The following is a 21,532-nucleotide window of genomic DNA, read 5'->3' on the forward strand; positions in this document are numbered from 1 at the left end:
ATTTTTACATATTATTCATGTATATAATATATTTAATTATATATATATTAATTATATATATTTATATATCTTTATATTTAATATTATATATTTTTAAATTTTTATATATAATAAAATAAAAATTTATTTAAATATACAATTATATTAATTTAAATAAAAACAGTTTATATTATTAAATATTAATAAACTATTATTTAAATATTAATAAATCTTATACGTACCGCACCGTCCGACATTAATGAATTCTCACGTTAAATCATCGGATCAGGGCGCAAGGAGCATAACCTAAAAGACTAAAACCCAGGGTTTAAGCTAAGACCAGAAGAATGTGCTTTCACGAGCTGATTTGATCTTTCTTGTCGCGGTGGAGTGGTAAAGGCCATGGCGATCAGATTTTTAATTTCAAGAGCTTCACGTGAAAATCTCTCTTGGTTTCTCCCTTCCAGATGTTCCCCGGCCCTTTTTCATTTCCTCAGAAGTTTCCTCTCAATTTCTCCAGAATCGCATTCCCGGTGTTCACTTCTCCCCAGAAATTTCCGATGCTTTTCCTCTGAACTAAATCTCAATCTTGATCAAGCTGGCGCAAGTTCTCTTGCCGTCGATAATCGCGTCCCTGCCACCGTCATCACTGGCTTTCTCGGGTCAGGAAAGGTTCGTCTTTCTTTGTTTTATGTTGTTTTTTTTATTGCTCTTCATCAGATGGTAGTTGTATGTTGGAACGTATATGGTTTGTTTTGCTAGAGGAAAATACATTATGCTTACTATATAAATTCCTGCTTTTGAAAGTTCATCGGTTTCGAGCTGGGTTCAGTGCTTCGTAAAATGCAAATTTAATGAGAAATGGGTCATTGAATGAGGTTTAGCGCGACTCAGCAGAAAAGTTAAATGTGTGTTGATGTTCATTTTGGTGTTATTTTTGTAATTTCCTCATTTTTTTGGTGACTTTCTGCAGACCACACTTCTTAATCACATTTTAACATCGCAGCATGGCAAGCGGATTGCAGTTATAGAAAATGAGGTATTGATTGTGATCTCTGTGTGGACGTTCAGTATTATGTGCTAATATTTATGTTCTTGAAATGAAAAATTTGCTTATTTTTATGTTTTTGAAGAATATACCATCAATATATATCTAGCGATTCAGAATTGTATCCTATCATTTTATTTATCCTCAACGGTGTCTGTGTAATTTTCTTTTCCTTTGAATTTCCCTTTTTTCTTTTTGGTATATACATTGTCTGTTACTCCTGGGAAATGCTTTTTCAAACTTTTGAAATTAAAGCAGTAATTTTGAAATGCCTTTATGACGTTATTAATTGTTGTACAATGTTGACCAAGTTATTACTAGGCAACAAAACAAACTGATCTGACAAGTTTTCCTTGTCAAGTGGAATGGTATATCAATTATCTTGAGCTTAGAGTAACATCATGCATTAATATTACCCTCAGTCTTCCTTCTAACTTCAGTCTCTTTTATTTCATGTTATTCCCCATGCCATGAAGCAATGTTTCATGTAGTGCATCTGAGAAAACTCTTGACAGAATGAACCAATGTTCAATGCATCTACATGCTTTAAGAAAAGATTCTTTAGATTCCAATAACATGTTCCTCCAGCAGATGTCTTAACTTAACATGTTCCATGCCAAATGGAAATGAGGAACCTTAATACTATATTTTTGGTCTCCAGCATCTCAGATCATTTTCCTTGCTATAAAGAGAGTCTAAGGAAGTGCATACAAAATACTCCGACAACCAACTTGCAATGTTCCAAACAATCTGTTGATTTCCAAGTGATGCTGTCCTGTTAAACCCCATTAATATGAATTCACAGATTTGACATGGAACTAGGTTTTTATTTAAAATTTGTTTACTTGCTTTATCATCTATTTAATTTCTTTATAAATACCTAGCTTAGAAGAATAGAGGTGTGAACTGTTAGTTAGTTGAGTACATGAATAGGGTACTTGTTTTTGCTTCTTTTGTTAATAGTAGTGCATGCTGTTAATGCAGTTTGGTGAGGTAGATATTGATGGATCATTGGTTGCTAGTCATTCCTCTGTTTCTGAGGACATTGTCATGGTTAACAATGGCTGCCTATGTTGTACCGTGCGTGGAGATCTAGTTAAAATGCTATTGGAGTTAGTTAAGAAAAGAAAAGATAAATTTGATCACATTGTCATAGAAACCACAGGTATGTCCTTGACTCCCAAGTCATATATGAGGGTTGTGTTTACTCTTGTTTTATGGATTGGATTACCATGCTCGCTCATTTTCTTCAATCCTTTCAAGTTCTTGATTAAATTTAATCATAGTTCTAAAACCTGTAAATAGGATACATGCATATATATATATGTATAAATCTTAGTTTTCTAGATTACTCATAAAATCCTGTGGCTGGAGTGGAACGACCAAACTATCCTCTTACATTGAGGAAACCAATTAATGTAATTGATAATATTCTTTCACGTGGTTTGATCGCTGTTCATCTCCTTTTGCCCATTCTTGTATTTAATATTTCTTTTCTTAGCTTGTGAAAGATGTCTGGCAACTTGGTCATTTATATTACATTTTTTCAAGCTTTTCTTTTTCCTTTTCTTTTTTTTTTCCTGAAAAGAGAAATTATATTAGAAGAAGAGAAAGAGCACAAAGAGAAAGGAAAAGAAATCCTCCTAAACAAGAAACAATAGAAAGAAACACATCAAAATAACAAAAATCCAGTTCCTTTGTAAAACAACTAAAGGGAAATCTAGAAAGTAATCGTGAGCCTTAGCTCACAAGGCAGCAAAGAGTGTTATTCTGTCCCAAAGGAAAGAAGAATGGGTAGTGCAATACTTGAAAATCTTGGAACTATTGTCCAACTATAGCACCCATAGATCAGCGAAAATAGCTTTGCACCATAATGCACCAATCTCCTTCCATCCTCACTTAAAGAAAATAGTGAGAAAAAAAGTAGTGGTCAAACAGAATAGAGAGGGACACTGTGACATCTCAAATGCTAATTAAGGCAAATGAGTGTCAGATAAAGAAATAGGATTACGAGTGCATGATAAAATTTTATGCAGCAGAACAAATTAATACAAATCTCTTACAAATATATATGAGCTCCAATTATATATATATAATTGAGATCAGAAGTGGTAGCAAAATATAAACTTAAAATACAAAAGAGAGTCACTTTTTTCACTATGCTATTTGACTCATCAAAGTGCAGAAACGATCATGAACTCAAGTTTTGTGGATCCACGGGATCCTCATAAACTTCAATAGGTAGGTTGGCTGGCGGTTCCTCATTTTCTTCTTCATCTAGGGGGGGGAGGGGAGACATAAAAAGAATGAGTTCCATATGCTCAGTAAGGAAAACAGTATTTAAATAATATCATAAGATTTTAAAGATGAATTATTCTAATATAAATACTTACCATTTGGTTATTTTGTAAACCTATATTTCATTATGAAAACAGTTCATTTATTAGAGAAAACAACACATTAATATAATCAAAACAAACACACATCACACCAAATAATAGAGAAAATCAAATAAATTATGAAATGCTCAGATTTTCATGTCATGATTCGCGAAGTCGTTACAAATTCCATCTTTGACGGCAGATATAGATTTCCAACTACCCATGTGGAATGATCAGATCAGATACAAATAGTGATAATTTGCTCAGACATATTTCTGGCTTGTCAAACAATGGTACGATCTATGACTACAGCCGTACCGACCATAGTGGTCCTATCAAATATTTTATAGTCATGACAGTACTTAGTCAAATGTGACCCTTAACAGATATTTGCGTCAGCACTCTCGTCAGAGGGTACGCTATCGTCCACAGGGAGCAGTTTTTTTACGTTTTTGCATGACCAGATGGGGGAGGGGGAAACAGATACTTCGGATGGAGTTAGAGGAATAGATACCCTTTAGAGATAAAAAGTTTAACGAGACATTTGATGCATTATGCATGTCAATACCAATACATACTTCGGACCGTTACTGTTTCATTCCACATTTATTTATTTATTTATTTTTTATTTCTTTTATTTTGCAGGTAATAATACCGATTTAATATTATTTTCATTAAATGCAAATCATCAAGTGTCAATAAATCGCATAGCATGCTTGAAATCAAGAACAATTCAGTTTATTAGATTTACAAACACAAAAATGTGCAAAACAAACAAAATCATAATTATTATATTTAATAATTCAGTTTGTTATATTTAATAATCACATAGCATGCTTGAAATCAAGAACAATTCAGTTTATTAGACCTACAAACACAAAAATGTGCAAAAGAAGCAAAATCATAATTATCATATTTAATAATTTTTTTTAATCTAAAAATACCGTTTAAAACGTTTAAAGAAATACTAAATTTCTTACCGAAACTTTGATAATTTTTTCTGCACCGTTCTTTTCTTTCTATCCTCTCTCTAGATCATTCTCTCTCTCTTTCTCTCTCTAATTCTTGAGAAATGGAAGAATGGAAGTGTGGGGAAGAATGGAGAGGGAATACCCTATTTATAGAGATTAAGAACCGTTAGATTCACGTCAAGTGGCGAAATCCTGTGAAGAGAGAGAAAAAAGATGTTCGGCACAAAAAACGAGGGAGGAAAGTCTTCTCCATCGGCGGCGGTGGCATGTCGCCCGAGGTGACGGCGGCGCACTGCCCGAGGCAGCAGTGGCCCACCTGGTGCGCTGCTGGCTAGTCTGCAGGCGCATAGCCCTCCCTACCGTGTGTGCAAGACTACTGTGCACATGCCCAGGCGCACAGGGGTCTATCCATGCAGGCCTGCTGCGCGGAAAGCGCGTGCACAGTGCACACGTCCCGCGCCTGCTATGCACACATGCGCGCGCACGGTGTGCAGGTGCCCGCGCGGGCAGTTGCCCTTCCCCGCAGGATTTTTTCCGTTTTTCCAAAATTTCATGTTTTTTATATTGAAATAAAATAAAATAAAATAAAATAAATGTAATTAAATTAAAATTAAATAGTTTTAAATAAAATCAAAATAATTAAAAATTGATAAAATTCATAAATTACGATAATAGTTTGAGGTATAAATTAAATGAGTTCAATGTGGCTTAAAGACCCGAGTAAATAGGGTTTTCCAAATTAATTAAGAACAATAATGGGTGAAGTGTTACGGACACAACTCAACAGTCACCAAGTGTCACGTCTAAGGCCATCAATTAGTGCTTGTGTCATTTTTCTTTATTCTTTGTTTCCTTAATAATTATCTGAGCAGGGACACAAAGATACAGGGACCAAGAAGAGGTCTTCATGGAGAAGAATGAGTTTTACCCTTATAATTTTTATCTCCATTGTCCTTTTAGTTTTTTCATTTGGATGTATTCATTTTCTCCTCCTTATTTAAACTCTATGTGATATGTGTATGTGGCATCAATATAATTAAAAAAACAATAATAATATTTATAAACCATGAATGTTAGGAGGGGATTCAAATACATCCAAAATGAAAACAAAACATGAGAAAATAGAAAATAAAATTAAACGTTTATTCCTAAAATAATTCTCCTTCTTGCTCTATATCTCATCTTGTACTTGTTCAAAATAAATTCCAGAGCAACAAACTAAAGAAAATGGAAAAACTAATAGGAGGCGTTACAATTAACATTTTGGGTCTTAGGATCCCGTATGCCGAAAACTCAAATTTACTATTGGCCCAAGATGCAAAAAGGCATTAGTAACAACTAAAAAGAAACTTCAACAAAATGATAGAAGGTAAATTTTAATGATGTAAAAATGCATTTTTTTTTAATATTTTGTTACACCCAAATCCTATACAATTTATAAACTAAAAATTGCATAGATTCCGTAAGCCAAGTAGATATATCAACTCTTTTAGTCATCTTACCAATCATCATAAAGGAGATGGTTTCTTAGAACGTACTGTAGCAGGATCCATGAATATTAGTGTAAGCTATGTAAGACAAACATCTATAGCATAAAGTCAAACACATAACAGGGTAAAGAGAATCGATTCTCAATTTAAGTTCAAGTTTGATGAGGGAAAGTGGACTTAATCTTATTTTTAGTAAATGAAATGGTAAACCTTCAACACAATCTCGTATTTCAAACCAAACAGAGGAAATTATGTGAGACCCAAAAAAGCTGGATCGGATTCAAAAAGTTTTCTCACCAGTAATCAATATGAAAATGAAAACAATCGTTCAAAGCTCATTTGGTAATCTTATCAAAAAATTGAGGCATATTTTTATCAAGCATATGATAGGCAAGTATCAAGATTAGAAACTTTTTATTCCAAAAAACTAACAAGTGCTCTGTGTTAGGATCCCTACTGATAGATCGAATTATGGGTCTATTTACATGTCATCAGTAGGAATTACAGGCTGTTCTTGTGTTCTTCCTTTTCCTATTTTGATGTAAGCTCGTTAAGAGAGAACATAATGGTTTCCTGAAATTTAAAGTACTCAACTTTTTGATAGAAATTTCTCATGCATAATCTGTCTAAGGATGGCAGTTCTACATTTATTACATGAAAAGATAAGGTAGTTATTTTTTGGAAGGTTTCTTCTTATTGAGAATTTACTAACTACCTTTGTCTCAATCTAGAGTTGTTCCTACACAAGACTTACATAATACTACTAATACAAAACACATACTTTATGAAAAACAGTATACATATGAATAATTAATTATTTTCAGAATTACTAAATTTAAATTAAATATTGCCAGAATTATAGGTCTCCAGAATTGCAAGTCCTTTGCTCTTTCTTCTTCCATTGTTATTGCTTTATAATATCGCAACCCTAAAATTGTGCTTGTCCTCAAGCACGAAAGGTGAAGAACAAAGGCGAACTGATCAGCAACAATGTAGGGAAATTTCTGTTTGCTGGTGACGCATCTGTGGTTGCATTCTAGGGTCTCTTCGTAACTTCCAACTTGATTCAAAGAAGGAACCTTGACTTCAAGCCAAAAAAAGCTTTTTGCATTGATGACCTGGTTCAAACTTGTCATTGCAATTAAAATTGTCCCTATGCACACCTCTGTTCCATTTCTGCCGCCGACAGGTGCCATACAACTGGGTGCGAGACAGAGGAACAAAAGGGACTGTTGGGGGTCCTGGGACTCGAAACTTTCACGATTGACGGTGTTTTCATGGATGAGCGGTGGGGAATGCTGTTGTGAGGTCATGTGGATTTTGAAGTTACACTTCAATGGCTATATGTTCCTTTAGGCCATTGACAGAAATTTGCACTTCCTGTTCAGAAGTAAGTGCACTCACCTAGGCAGAAAGAAATTCGAACTGCTGTTAATATCTAGCGATTGTTCTGCGCTGATGAAGTTTGCTGAGTTTGCCAACGTGTTGCTCTGAATTGGGAGACCAAATTGCAGATGATAGAATTGTTTAAATCCCTCCCAAGTTAGTGTTAGTCAGTTCCTTTCTAACTTTAAAGACTAAAATTGTGCTTCTTCTTCCAAGTGAAATAAGCCAAGGCGGCTTTTTCTTCTTCCAACTGTTTATTGGTGACAGGAAAAATGCTCACATCGTTCGATCCATGGAAGAGGATCTAAAGAGCCATCATAACAAGGAAAATCCGTTTTGGTATAGTGCGGAATGGAAGGATGATTGCAGTCAAACTGTGGTGGCTGCATTCCGTGCTGTTGATCTTCTGGATGAATGCAGTCAATCTGCCTGAAGAGAGTTCTTCAATGCTGCCAGCCAGAATTTCAAATTTCAGATGATCTTGTTCACGATCATCGTGGTATGCTTTCATGAATGATTCAAATGTTGAATGTAGATTACTCATAACTTTGGGCGTTGATACCAAATTTTTAAGTTCCATACTGATAGATCGAGTGGGGGGTCTATTCATGTAGATATCAGTAGGAATTAAAGGTTAATTTTGTGTTCTCATTCCTTTCTTATTTTGAACTAAAAGTATGAGCTCATCAAGAGAGAATCCAAAGATCTCTAGAGTTTAAAGTACTCAACTATTTGATGGAAATTTCTCATAAATAATCTGTCCAGTGACATTGGTTCTACATGTATTAACATGAAATGATAAGCTTGTTATTTTTTTGGAAGTTTTCTTCTTATTCAGAATTTATTAATTACCTTTGTCTTAATCAAGACTTATGCTTGCATAACACTACTAATACATTACACGTAGTTTATAAAAAGATAAGTTCACATATAAATGATTAATTATTTTCAGAATTACTAAATTGAAATTAATTATTTCCAAAATTGTAAATCTTCAGAACTAATAGTAAATCCTTTGCTCTTTCCTCTTCCACTGTTATGGCTAATAAAACTCCAATAATATCAAACTTTAAGCAAATTACGTAAAAGCCCAACCTAACACAAACATCAATAGCGTACTACATTTTTCAGGGTTTTGAATCTAACTTTTTTACACTTAGATATTTTTGGTTCTAGATTTGTTACATATTTTAAGGTCAGTCTCTCCAAAATGGAGAAGATCTTGGGAACTTTATTGACATTTTGGCTTAATCCCTTTTGTAATATCTCACTTTTTCCTGTATGATGGCACCTATTTGGTGCCCTTGATTATACTATCATCTCTTTCTTTCAAAAAAGAGATTTTTTTTTCTTTAAAAATCTTTGTTTACCTTCTAGTTACTTTCTTTCCATTTCTTTACTAATATTTACCTAAAATACCATTAGGAGCAATGCCTTGCAAGTTTATTGAAGTTGCATACATTATATTCAAGCCTTGACTTATTTATTAATTCTTTTCAGGTCTTGCTAAGCCCACTCCGGTAATCGAAACTTTCTGTAATGATGAAGTGGTTTCACAATATGTCAAGCTGGATGGCGTTGTTACTCTAGTTGATTCTAAATATGCTATGAAACATTTAAATGAAGTGAAACCACGATTCGTAGTGAATGAGACGGTTGAACAAGTTGCTTATGCTGATCGTATAATTTTGAATAAGGTAATCTAGGATCTCTTTCCTTCAATTGCAAAGTTGTTTTTTTCTTATTTGATCTCTATTCTACTGAACCTTATTTATGTTCCAATTACATTGCCAACTACTTTCTTTATGACATGAGAGGAAATCCTTTCTACGTTGGGTTCAGTCCCATCATCTTGGCTAGTATGTTGTCTCTTCATAATGCGATTTCTATCACCAAAAAAAATCTTGGTGATAGAAAGAAAGACTTTAGCTATGGTTTTAGAGAATTGGAGTATAGGATATTCCCCAGATCACATAAAATGGGGCCAAGAAATGAGTCTTCTATCTTTCGGCTTGGAAATAATAGACCCCCCATTAGAGCTTTTTGCATATTTTTCTAGGTAGGGGGGTATAACTCTTGGAGTAGATCTCTAATTCAGGAAAACAACATCGAAGGTGTTAGGAGATCTCTAATTCCAAAGGGCACTGAGGGTGAATAGCTGGTGGACGTGGTTGTGATCTAACCCAGGAAGGGAAAAAGGTAGCTTTTGCTGAACTGTGCTGATCAGAGGATGGATTTCCAATGGCTTCGACTCTTGTGATTGTTAAATTGTGAGACTAGAAAGAAAAAGAAACAATTGCTGTTTGTTATTCTGCTTGTTGAACCCAATTGAAAATCAGCACAAGTAAAAAGTTCTTATGTATCCATTTTGCATAAAAAGTTGATTGCAAGCTGCTGGCTCTATGAAGTTCAAAAATCATCTTGGGTAGGAATTCTGAGAGAAACTGGGTCTAAAAAATGAGCTTAATTCTTTTAAGCACATATCTAAACTGGACAATCCAATAGAAAGGTAAATGCGTTGCTAATAAAGGGGAAAAAGTTTTCTCATAGCCTCCTAGAAGGAAATTAATTTCAAGGTGAAAAGTGCAAATAGTTCTATCATTTGTGAATTGAAGATATAAGAGACTTCATATCATCTTCTTCTTTGAATGGCCTTCAGGAGTGTTGTTTTAGTGAAGGCAGACCAAACTGCTGTCCATAGTCAATGAATGTATGGTTGGTATAGACACTGATTCTGCACTTGCAATCAATGATCATCCCCTTCCCAATCTAAATTCTTTGTCTTCCTCTAATCTTTTACGCAATATTGGAAGTTGATGGGGATGGCCCAATTAATTTGGTAGAAGTGTAGCGAGCAGGTAATGAGGCAATGCGGAGAGACAAAGAGGAAGAAAACATTTATAGAAAGTGGATGTTAGCCTTAGTGAAACAGCATAATGAAGTTGCTGAGGCTTTGCACTGTGGCTGTGGAAGGTCTTGAGCAACAAGCTTTCACACTCTTCATTGCTGTATAACTTAGGAGGCAGAGGGGATCCTCTGCTAGTCTCCACGGTAACAAGGGCCAAAACGGGAAGAGATAAAAGCACAGGGAGAAAACGGAGAAGAGGATAAGAGGAGCATTTGAAGAGGCAGCGAGATAGGTTGGAGTGATCGCCCACTTGATGGGGCGTTAGGAGATATTTTAATCTTGTGGAATTAGAGCAAATTGGATTTTATGTGTAGTTTGGGAGGTTTACTGTCACTGACTGACCAATGAGCTTAAAAAATAAAAGTGATGGAGCTTCTTTTAATCATAGAGATTTATGGGAAGGGAGAAGGAGGCATCTGATTTAGGACGATCTTAGCGCATATAAAAAAAAGTGAGATCGTGTGCCCTAGGTCATATGTGGTGATTTTAACATGTTGCTTTCTTTTTTTTTCCCTCTCTTTCTCTCTCTCTCATTATGAAAGATCTTTAAGCAACTATCAAGAGTTTGCTATAGGGAAATTTAGAGGTTTTGGATAAGCTTAAGTTCATCAACCTGCCGTTGGTTGGGGGCTGCAGGCCTTGGTCTAACACCTTCTCACACATTGGTAGGTTCTTGGTATTGCCTAACTTAGAGGAGAGATAGCTGCATATGAGTTAAAAGCTGCTTCCAAGATTCACTTTCAATCCTTACTCTTTATGCTTAGGCTTGAAGGGCTTTATTGAACATAAATGGTTGATAATGCAAGGTTTCTGGAGTTGGTAGAAAGCGAGTGGAGTGAGGATCAAGTGAAGGGCTTCACAAGCTTTAGAGAGGTTAAAAAGTTCAATGATGTCGATCCGAGGTTGAGTCAAGTTCTATCTATTTTTGTAATAAGCCAGTAGTTATGAAGAATTTAACAAAAAAACTTGGTGTTTGGAAATGAAGTAAAATAAGGTGAGTGTTTCAGCTAATGAGCATGATAGAAGATAATCGACTCTAAGGTAGAGTTCACTAATCAGATGTTGATAGAGGACATTGCTTGGAGGTATATATAGAGGACGTCTTTGATTAAAGAAGAAAACTATAACACGAAGTTCTACAGAATGTCCAACTTTAGCGTAGGAAGAATTTCATTTCTCATGTAGCCATTGATATTAAGTGGATCAAGGTTTTAAAGAAGTGGTGAAGGGATTTACAGTTGACGAACAAAGATCAAACCTTGGAGGTTGGGCTTGGATGGTACTCACTTTGATACCCTTGATCCTTAAGTTGCAGATTTAGTTGGAAAGAGCATTCTCATAAGATGAGATCATTCTTCTTTGTTGCATTATAGTGGGGATAAAGCACCCGGTCCTAATGGCTTCTCCATGGCCTTCCCATAAATAATTTCTCACGTGATTAGAGGTAACATCCTTGGCTTGTTTGATGAGTTTAATGATATTAGTAAATTGTTCTCTTTGAACTCTATCTTCTTGATTTTGATTTCTAATTGGAAAATGTTGCGAACATTAGAGAATAAAGGCTTATTAGCTCCTAGCAACCTTAAGGCTGATCATGATGGTTGGTGAGCTTGTGGTGGAAATCCCACCATTGTGGCTTGACATCACATTTTGGATGCTACCTTTCATCAACAAAGAAGTTAGTGTAGCCTTTGAGTCTAGAGAGAAATTTTTAATGTATAACACAGATTTGAAAAAGCTTATGACCAGTCTCGTGGTCTTTCCTTGGGTACCTCTTAAGGCAGATGGGTTTTGGGTAGAGGTTCCTCGTGCGATGTTAATTAATGGTGGGCGAACGAAGTTCTTCACTTCATCTAGTGGTCTTCTGCGAAGGGATTCTCTCGCTCCACTTCCCTTTGTTTAGGTTATAGAAAGGTTTTGACGGTCAAGGAGCATGTTTCATCTATAGCCTTGAGATCGGGGGTGGAAAGAGGAACAAGGAGATATTTCATTTGTTTTCACTGTTGACTCATTCTTAATTTGCAGGTTGGACAGAGGTGGAGGCTCTACAATGGCGCTTTCTTTGGGGATATTAAGATGATAAGAGGTGTTATCATCTTGTGTCTTGTTACCTAGTGAAAAGGTTGGTCATGGGTGAGGTTAAGGGTCTTGCCATTAGATCCCTAGCTGAGATGAACCTGTCCTTTGTAGTCAAGTGCTTGTGGAAACCTATAATGTTCCAGTTGGTGAGGAGTTGATGAAATACCAATTATGGAAACAATGAAAAGGGCTCGAGGACGAGTGTTTCTAGACATCTGTACCATTCCAGATTTTTAAGTGTTCAAAGCTGTTCTTTTCTCCAAAGTAGTGTCATCCTAACAAAATCAAGCCACTTAGTGGAAGAATAATTTAGGAAGTAAATTTTTTAACCAAACAGCAATAACTAAATTTCCAATCCTTGCTATGTGGTTTATCAACTGTAGCACCTATTTTCGTAATGAAGATAATAGAAAGATATCCTCTGAGTAACCACAATTAAAATTTTTAATTTTTAACTTTTAATTTGTTTTGGCAGATTGATCTGGTAACTGAGGCTGATTTGGAGGTCTTGACCGAGAGAATTAAGGTATGAACTTTTGGTGTGTATGAACTCTATTTTTGGTTTCAGACTAATGATAAAAGAAAGAAGGTGATATTTACATGGATTGGGGGTTTAGGAATAGAGAGAAGATGGTAGGATGTGCACCCTTTTTTCCTTTGAAATAATAATTTATTTGAGGCCAGAGGAGGAAGAAATCTTCATATGTTTTGTGAAGTCATTGATTTTTGTATGTTAATTAAGGTATTTTCTAAATTAATTGTAAACGTATCCAATAATTAGTTCAGACTGATTCAACAAGACCAATTATTCTTGGTACTTAATGATGGGGGAACAAATACGTTTGAGACCATTATTGGGATATGCAAGTTGTTGGTATTACTATATTCTATAGTATCTTCTTTTTCTTTTTATTTCCATATAGTTGGTTTTTAAGATTGAAATTTGTATTTTTGATGCAATGTTGGCAGCATATTAATTGCATGGCGCCAATCAAACTAGCTAAACATGGGATTGTTGACATGGACTTTGTTTTGGGAGTGGGAGGATATGATCTAGACAGGTTCCTGTCTGTTAATTTTTGAGCTACTATTTTAATGCTTGGATATTTCTTCTTTCTCATTTAGAAATTGTATTTGTAAATGTATTTAAGCTTCTCAATTGTCAACATCTGAAGCTGTATTTAGAAATCTGATCTTTGCTTACACGGAAATCACTTGGATTTTACAGAATTGAATCCACAGTTCATGGAGAAACCCCTTCTACAGACCATCATCATCACCATCATAGAGATGGTCATGGTAGTACGTTTTCTTATTCTTTTTACTTCTATATATTTTTATTTCCTTAACAGTGGTATGTTTTCCTTATTGGGTCAGTGTGTTGGTCATTTAGAAGAAGAAACAAGCTTTCAAGTAATTGTTATGACAGTTAGGCTATGTTTGTGATTTGGAGGAGAGAGAAAAGAAAGTAAAGGGTGTGGAAAGAAAGGGATATCCTATTTCCTTTCCTTTGTTTAGATGCTAAAAAAAATATAAGAGAAAGTAATGAAGAAAAAATTATTTAACATGTTTGGTAGTTAGAAATGAATATAAAAGGTGTACTTGGATAATGATTAATTCTTTATAAGATTATCTAACCATCCTTTTCCTTTTTTATTACCAATACAGAACTCAAAAGTGGACTCAATTAGTCAAATGACTAGAAACACACTCATTTGAAATATTTAAAACCGTATGAGTACCCTAAGTGACGTGTTCAGGTACCCAAAATACGTAGAAACATGCATATGTGTTCGAAATGCCTAGAGATGCATTTGGGGACTCGAGATGTCTAAAATGTGCTCGAATAGCAGAAATTCATAAAAGTGTGCCAGTGTACCCAAAAGGCTTAAAAACATATCAAAAATGTCAAAAAAAGGTGCTCAAGTGCCTGAAGAATCTAGAAGCAATCAGGTACAACAAATGCTTGGCGACATGCTTCAGTACTTGAAATGGCAGAAACTTGCCGGAATAGTAGAAAATTCCCTCGAAAACAATGGTTTTGAAATTAATAATAATAAATTAGTAAGTAATAAAGTTAAGTATTTTAACTATTAAATTATAATATTAACAAAGCATCTCGATTTTTACATCAAAATGGAAATGTTTTATTTAATCAAATTTATACATACTGAAAATGAGGTATCTTGATTTCTTTAGTTAATACATTATTTAGACCAAAATGTAGATCTGTGACTTACTAACCATACACATAATACTACTCATAGTTAAAACTAGATTCCTGTGTTTTGTACGTAAATGGTCTCTTCAAGATCAAATTCTCTTCAGACACCATCTCCGGTACTATCTCTCTGCATTTATTTTGTGAACATCCAAGCATTGCCCTTAACTCTTAAGGATTCTTGATAAAGTGAAGGCATGCCTTGTTTAGCAACCTGGGAAAAGCAAGTCAGAAACAAGAAATCTAATATTACTAACCTACTAACCTACAGATAATCTAATATTCCTAACCTACTAACCTACTCATATACATGTGTTATAGAAAGGATAAATTAGGTTAAAGGATATAAAGGTAGATTACACTATTTGTAATTAATTGTCTGTTTCTTTTTTCATTATAGAAAATCTGTATATATTGGAATATAATATTTACTAGAAGATACATCAAACTATTCTTAACATTGTATTAGAACCCTAGGTTGAAGAAGTAGCCTCAGTTACAAACTCTATTCAGCCTTCATTCTCGAAATAGAAAAGAAAACTTTCATAGATGACCGCTGTAGATCAGTAGCAACAAAGCTAGCCTTCGTAGCTGGCACTAGAACCCTAAATTGCCGCAACCTCGTCGTTGTCACCAAAACTCTACATCCTTGTTGCAGCCTCGTCTTGCCAAAACCTTACGTCTTAGTTGCTAGAACCCTTTATCCCGTCCTTCTCTATCGCGTCTAGATGTACGTGTGACACACACAAACATTAGACTTAGACGCGACGCCGTCAATTGTGACCCCTTATGACCAGAAGTGACTATCTCTATTGCGACGTGGTTCTGCTCATCTTGCTCAGATGTGAAGCACTATCTAGACATTTGGGTTGCCCTCGGCCGCGCCTCCTGTAGTCGCAAAGTTGTAGCCATGCCTCTGCCTTTGCCGCACCTCTATCCTGACACGCTTTTGGACCTTTGTGCATAGTCTAGATGATTCGTGAAAACCCTAAACCATAAAAATTTCTGTGACTTCTGGTTCGTACGTGTTATGTCCCTGTGTTAGCCGCCTTTGTTCCACGGCTTTGCTCCAGCCAGCCACTGCCCTTTTTGCCATTGCTCTAGCTAGCTGCTGCCTTGCTTCAACCTGCCACTGCATGACGTTAGCACTTGTGTTTCGGGTAACATTCCTCCTGTAATTTTTCTTTTTGACATAATTAGCATACAATTTTTAAAGGATATCGGAGGTAACATTCTAAAATACTAGAATATATTCCTATACAAGATATCCTATCAGTGAATTTTAGCCAATCCAGGCGATCTATCGTTTTACGGGCAAAAATTATTTAAGCTGGTCTCAATTAGTTGGAACTACCCTGAAAGGTAAAGGCAAACTAACTATCTTTTGGATACCGGACTAAAACCAGGAGACCCCAGATTTAATACCTGGGATGAAGGGGACTCTATGATCATGTTATGACTATGGAACTCTATGGCTCCAAAAATAAATAAGACTGTAATGTTTCTGTCCACAACAAAAGCAATATGGGATGCAATTGGTAAAACCTACTCAAACTTTAAGGATGCCACACAAATTTATGACCTCATGGTTAAGACAGCTCACCAAAAAAGAGAACATGTCAGTAAATGAATATTCTAACTTGTTAAGAAATTGATGGCAGGAACTGGATTAGTACTACAGTTTTACCATAGATTGTAGTAAAAATGCAGCTTGGCTTAAGAAATTTATAAAAAAAATCCTGCATGTCAATTTTTGGTAGGACTAAATCTCAAATACGATCAAGTATGAATGTTGATCTTGAAAAAAGAGGAAATACCAAGACTCAATGAGGTAAAATCTATTATAAAAATGGAGAAAAGTAGAAGAGAGCTTATGCTAAAATCATGTTCCATTGATAGTTCATACATGATCTCACGAAGTTTCAAACCTCGCCAACAAACAAAGGAGGTGAGTCGCTCTGAGAACTTAACTTTAGGAACAGATAGAAGGGAAAACTTTTGGTGTACATTTTGCCAAAAACCCATACACACCAATGAAAAGTGTTGAAAATTGTATGGAAAGCCCAGTGCTTCCAGCGAAGTATGAGCAATAAACATTTTGCCAAAAAAATTTTACTTAACCTCCATTCATATTTACTTAATTAACAATACATATAAAATAATGTAACTTATAAAATATTTATAAATATATAAATTTAATAATTATTTAAAAAAATAACTTTTTTTATAATTAGTATTATCCTAATGGGTTATGTCAAAAAAAGTATTATCCTAATGCATAACTACTTATTTTAGCTATGTTTCTTTATGCAATCCCAGATACTCTTGCATTCAACTTTTTCCGTTTTGTAGCTCTCCTTATCCTTCAGTCCTTTCTCCTAATAAACCATCATACTAACTAGGTGGTGAATAACGGATATGACACAATATATATATATATATATTTATATATATTCCTTGTACCAATCCCAAGAGCATTACTAAATACTTGATCAAGGGCTAGGAAATAAGATACTTGCAAGATATGTTTGCCATTCGACAGACAAGGAACTGAATGCAGCAGGTATTCACAATAATTAAACAGAGATAGCGAGAACAACTGAAAATGTAAAATAACAGAGTATTGAAAAGGAAATCTAAGTCAGTGCTGAGAATACAGTCGTTATAAAGATTAAATGTATGCATATGCATGAATGATATGAGTTAACAAACAGTGGAAATCTAGAGATTACTTGGTATTCAAGCCCACATATTAGCAGCAAGCTGATCTGAAGTAAACAAAACCGGGGGAGAAAAGATAATCTTCTTATGGTGATATACAGTGGTGAAAAACAGAAACTGAAAAGAGAACTGCAACACTGTGTTGCATCCTCTTATTTCTTGTAGAAACTGGAGAGAGATAAGATTAGCCTGTGGTTTGGAGTTTTCATGAGTTGTGGTAAGGGGAAATAAGAGGGAAGGTAGAAGAAGGGCTTTTGCTCCATGAAGGCTAAGGGAGGAGAAGGGGAGAAAAGATCAGGGGGTTTAGGCTTAAGCAGAGAGAATGTAGAGAGGTACGGCAGATTGAGGCATTTAGTGGTAATGTGGCAACGTATGCAAGAGATTGGGGAAGGAGAGAAGGTATTCTTCAAAAAATGCCGAAAGAACAATAGATTGGATGAGAAAGAGTAAAAACCAGACAGGTGAGAGAGACTAGCCATTTTTTTAAGAAGAAAGCATCAGTTTTTTAGAAGAAAGGAGAGAATATCTTGTCATAATTTGCTAATGTAGGTAGTCTAATTTCTTTTTCATTCATTTTGACTCTGATATGGGAAGATTTTTGTTCCTTCAGTAACCATGAAAATGGGGCCTTAGCAATTTAACCTCGATATCCCTTTCTTATTAAAAAGTTCCAAACAGGTTAACAGAAAGCTTTTTTTTGTCTCTCTCTCTCTCTTCTTCCCCTCTCTGCTCCTATTTCCTCCTATCCAACAGTACATTTAAATACATTTTTTTTTGAAATCTTAACGCTGATGCATGTCCTTCTTCGTTCATACATTAAGCAGATGAATGATGGTAAATTAAAAAGATGTGTAGAGCTTTTCTAGTTCCCACGACCCAATAGGAGCATCATTTATTATTTGTTTGTCTTCATTATAATTTACAATCAGAGGAGCATGGGTTTTCCCCTGTTATTTTTTTTTTTAACAAAGAGTAAGTTAAACTAACTGAAATTTTGTACTATACCATGTTCACTCTTTGAAGCAATTCATATTTGACTTTTCTGTTTTGGTGTTTCATTGATGTCTGTCAGGTTTTTGTTTATATGAATATTTTATAGTTAATTCTTAACCCTTGTGTTACTCTTTTCCTTGAAATTGCATTGTTCTATCAAAGACATGCTTCTGTTGTGTATCCATTATGATGTTAGGATTTATTTATTCTTTTTCCCCAAAGTGCAAATTAATATATCAGCAGAACTAGAAGTAGGACTTCTATCTTCTGGTTTTTCAAGTGTAATCAAGTTTATCATTTTGGATGGATACTACAGGGCACCATGAGGAGCATCTTCATGACCATGTGCATGATTCAGCTGTCTCTAGCATTAGCATTGTTTCTGAAGGAACTCTTGATCTTGATGAGGTAAGGGAGTTTTCATTGTTATCTTGAGCCATAGTTGCAACTTCTGCCATAACTACGAGCACAAATGATAATCTGACCTGCTTTCCCATTATTGATTGCTACAGTAGTTACTATCAGAAATAATTTTGACACTGCTTGTTGTTGTCAAAAAAGAAAAATTGGTGCTGGTTGTTGGTAGGTAGCCTTTCTTGGGTTAATTATCAATTTAGGTTCGCAACTTAGCTCCTCTACATATTAGTTTTTTTTTGGTGGCAATTATTTCTTTGAACTATCATAAAGGGCTAGATTTTTGTTCAATTTGGATGTATTTGTTAATCTTGGACCTGTCGTAACAAAAGATGTTTTTGAACTAATTTGTAAGATATGTTAAAGTTATGTGAATAAAATGATAAACAAGCTAATTTTTGTGGTAAAAGTTGGTAACTAGATTGTCAGGTTTTTAAGCTCTTGGTGCCTTTTCCGTTATAGCATATTAAAAAATGTTTTCATGATTTAATTTTTCGCCTAGAAAAACATCATATTATTTGAAGGTTATTTTCTGCTAATCACCGTTGATCATGGAAATGATGTTACATAGGCTGTCAACAATTACAAAAAAAAGTAAAACTCATGATTAACATGCATGAAAAGTGAAACAATTACGTATGTTTGTTTCCTTTATCTGTCAATCAAATGTGAAGTAACTAGGTTTTTATTTTGTGGTCCATCAGGCTCTCTTTGTTTTGTTTTGGTTTCTAGGTTCTCATCATATCTCTCTCTTTTTCCTCCACACAATGTAATACGTTGATTTTCTGTTTGTGGGTGGATCAGGTTGATGATTGGCTTGAGAGACTCATTGAAGAAAAAGGAGAGGATTTGTATAGAATGAAGGGTGTCTTGTCTGTGAATGGTTCTGATCAGCGTTATGTTTTTCAGGTTCCCATCTTATCACAAGGCGACTTCACAAAATAATACACCATCATATTTTATGTATTCTCTCATTCTCTTCCTATGATAATCACTACCATTTCTTTCAGGGAGTGCATTCCACGTTGGACGGTTGCCCGGGGAAAATATGGGGCCCAGATGAGAAGAAGATCAACAAGATGGTATTCATTGGAAGGAATTTGGAAGAAACTCTTCTCAGAAAAGGTTTCAATGGTTGTCTCATAAGATAATGTGAATCTATGGATGTCTAAATGTGCAATTTTGCACCGTTGCAAGGAAGAAAAAAAGTGCAATTCTGTAAAAGATGCTCACAGGAGAATTACATTTTGAAACTTGTTGGATTTTTTGGCTTTACTAAGAGAAGAGGCTTCCCTTTAGGAATTGATCACCTCATATCTATGAATGTGATCTCGCAGATGCATAAATGATTGTAGTAACTTCTTTTTGATCAATTACTGGCAATCTGTTAGGGAGTCTACAAGTGCAAAAATAACACTTTTTGCCAAATTGTATCAAAGAAGGAAGAGTTCTGCACCTAGTGTATATTTATATATTTGAAATGAAAGTAATAAACTTCATTCAAGCAGGTGGCTGTAAGCCATTCAAATAAAGCAGCTGAGGTGTGTAGGGCGGCGGAAGCTGCCTACAAAAAGAGCCATCGGAACTTCCCTAGACAAAGCACTAGTAATCCGGTTACAATAACTAGTAATCCAAGTGGATTAGAAAAAAAAAAAAAAAAAAAAAAAAAAAAAAAAAAAACCAGGATTAAGAATTTAATAATCAACCAAAATACCCAACTCTAATTGTAAAGGCTGTTTATGGGAAAAACAATTAAAAATGACACGGGAATCTTCGTCCACAATTATATGTGAGATGCCTTGGAATATGGCTAACTCTAAGCAATAAAAGAGAGCCATGGCCTTTGACACTTTGATCGATCTTGGCAAAACAGTCCTCTTTGTCACTACGAAGATAACTCGCCCCTGACAATATCAGCAAACTACCTTCATACTGGTTAAGCCATTATTTACAATTAATGTGTATGTATTTATCAAATTAAAGGTGAAGAAGCATTTTTTGGTCTCAAGAAGTGGTTCTTTTCTTGAATCTCCAGAAGATTCTTCCTTTCATTGGAAATTTTTTGTAACTTTCTACTAAATTATACGAAGTGTTCCAATGGTATTGATATAAGATTGGTAGAAAAAGTTCCAATATATGGGCGTACGTAAGTGATTTAATGTGTTAAAGTATATTTAATTTAATTGGTAGTTTAATAAAGTTGATAATTAATTTTTAATGTATTAAATTGTCATAAATTTGATATATAGAGACTAAATTGATATTTCTAATTTGATGAAGGGTCAAATTAAAAATAATAAAAGTTTGTGTCTTTTTAAAGGGTTATGGTCCCCAATTTAAAACTATCAAGAGAATTTTCTTTCTCTCTTCAATAGAAAAACTAATTAGAATGTAAAATTATTATAAAGTACAAAAAACAAACCCTATTCATCAAGAACAATCAATTTCATAATGGTTAAATATATATTTTTGATAAGTTTTTTTTCCTTTATTCTCATTGAATCGAATACGGAAAGTAATTTTGTATTATAAATATTTATTTAAATCCCACAAAGATATCCTCGCATACTATATATAAGGTTTTTGCTCCTCCAAAATTATAAAAGTTTATGTATCCATGGATAATACTCCTGTCACTTTGGTCATTGGTTCTGGAAGTATACACAATTTTTTGATGCAAGTTTTGCAGTAGTTACATGAACTAGTTATACAAGGAGAAGACTTGAGAATTGTAGTAGTTAATGGTGAAAGAATTTAATGTGCTGGTATATAGAATGTTATCTCTTGAGTTGGATAACTCAACCTTAGATTTTATTCTCATTTCTTTAATTGGTTTCAATATTATTTTAGTAGTCAATTGATTGTGCACTATTAGGCCCAATACTTGGGATTTTCAAGTAATGCAAACTGAGTTTGTCTTCAATGAGCATAATTGTTATTT

General features: G+C 34.7%; 1 protein-coding gene across 2 annotated transcripts; it reads left to right on the forward strand.

The window, feature by feature from the left end:
• The first annotated feature begins 235 nt into the window (after positions 1 to 235).
• On the forward strand, positions 236 to 20,095 carry LOC110808788 (uncharacterized). Of its 2 annotated transcripts, none has more exons than XM_088216134.1 (10): positions 236 to 651; positions 953 to 1,018; positions 2,012 to 2,192; positions 8,756 to 8,952; positions 12,718 to 12,768; positions 13,212 to 13,303; positions 13,471 to 13,544; positions 18,494 to 18,585; positions 19,396 to 19,500; positions 19,602 to 20,095. In XM_088216134.1, the coding sequence occupies exons 1-10, from the start codon at positions 382 to 384 to the stop codon at positions 19,740 to 19,742; spliced, it is 1,269 nt and encodes a 422-aa protein (XP_088072260.1). In that variant the 5' UTR covers positions 236 to 381; the 3' UTR covers positions 19,743 to 20,095. The 2 variants fall into 2 exon arrangements, with proteins under 2 accessions (XP_088072260.1, XP_088072262.1); XM_088216136.1 differs by having other exon boundaries at positions 13,471 to 13,541.
• The last annotated feature ends 1,437 nt before the right edge of the window (positions 20,096 to 21,532 follow it).

This window comes from Carica papaya, chromosome 3 (genome assembly GCF_054855325.1).
Source record: "Carica papaya isolate Zhongbai chromosome 3, ASM5485532v1, whole genome shotgun sequence".
NCBI classification, from domain to species: Eukaryota; Viridiplantae; Streptophyta; class Magnoliopsida; order Brassicales; family Caricaceae; genus Carica; species Carica papaya.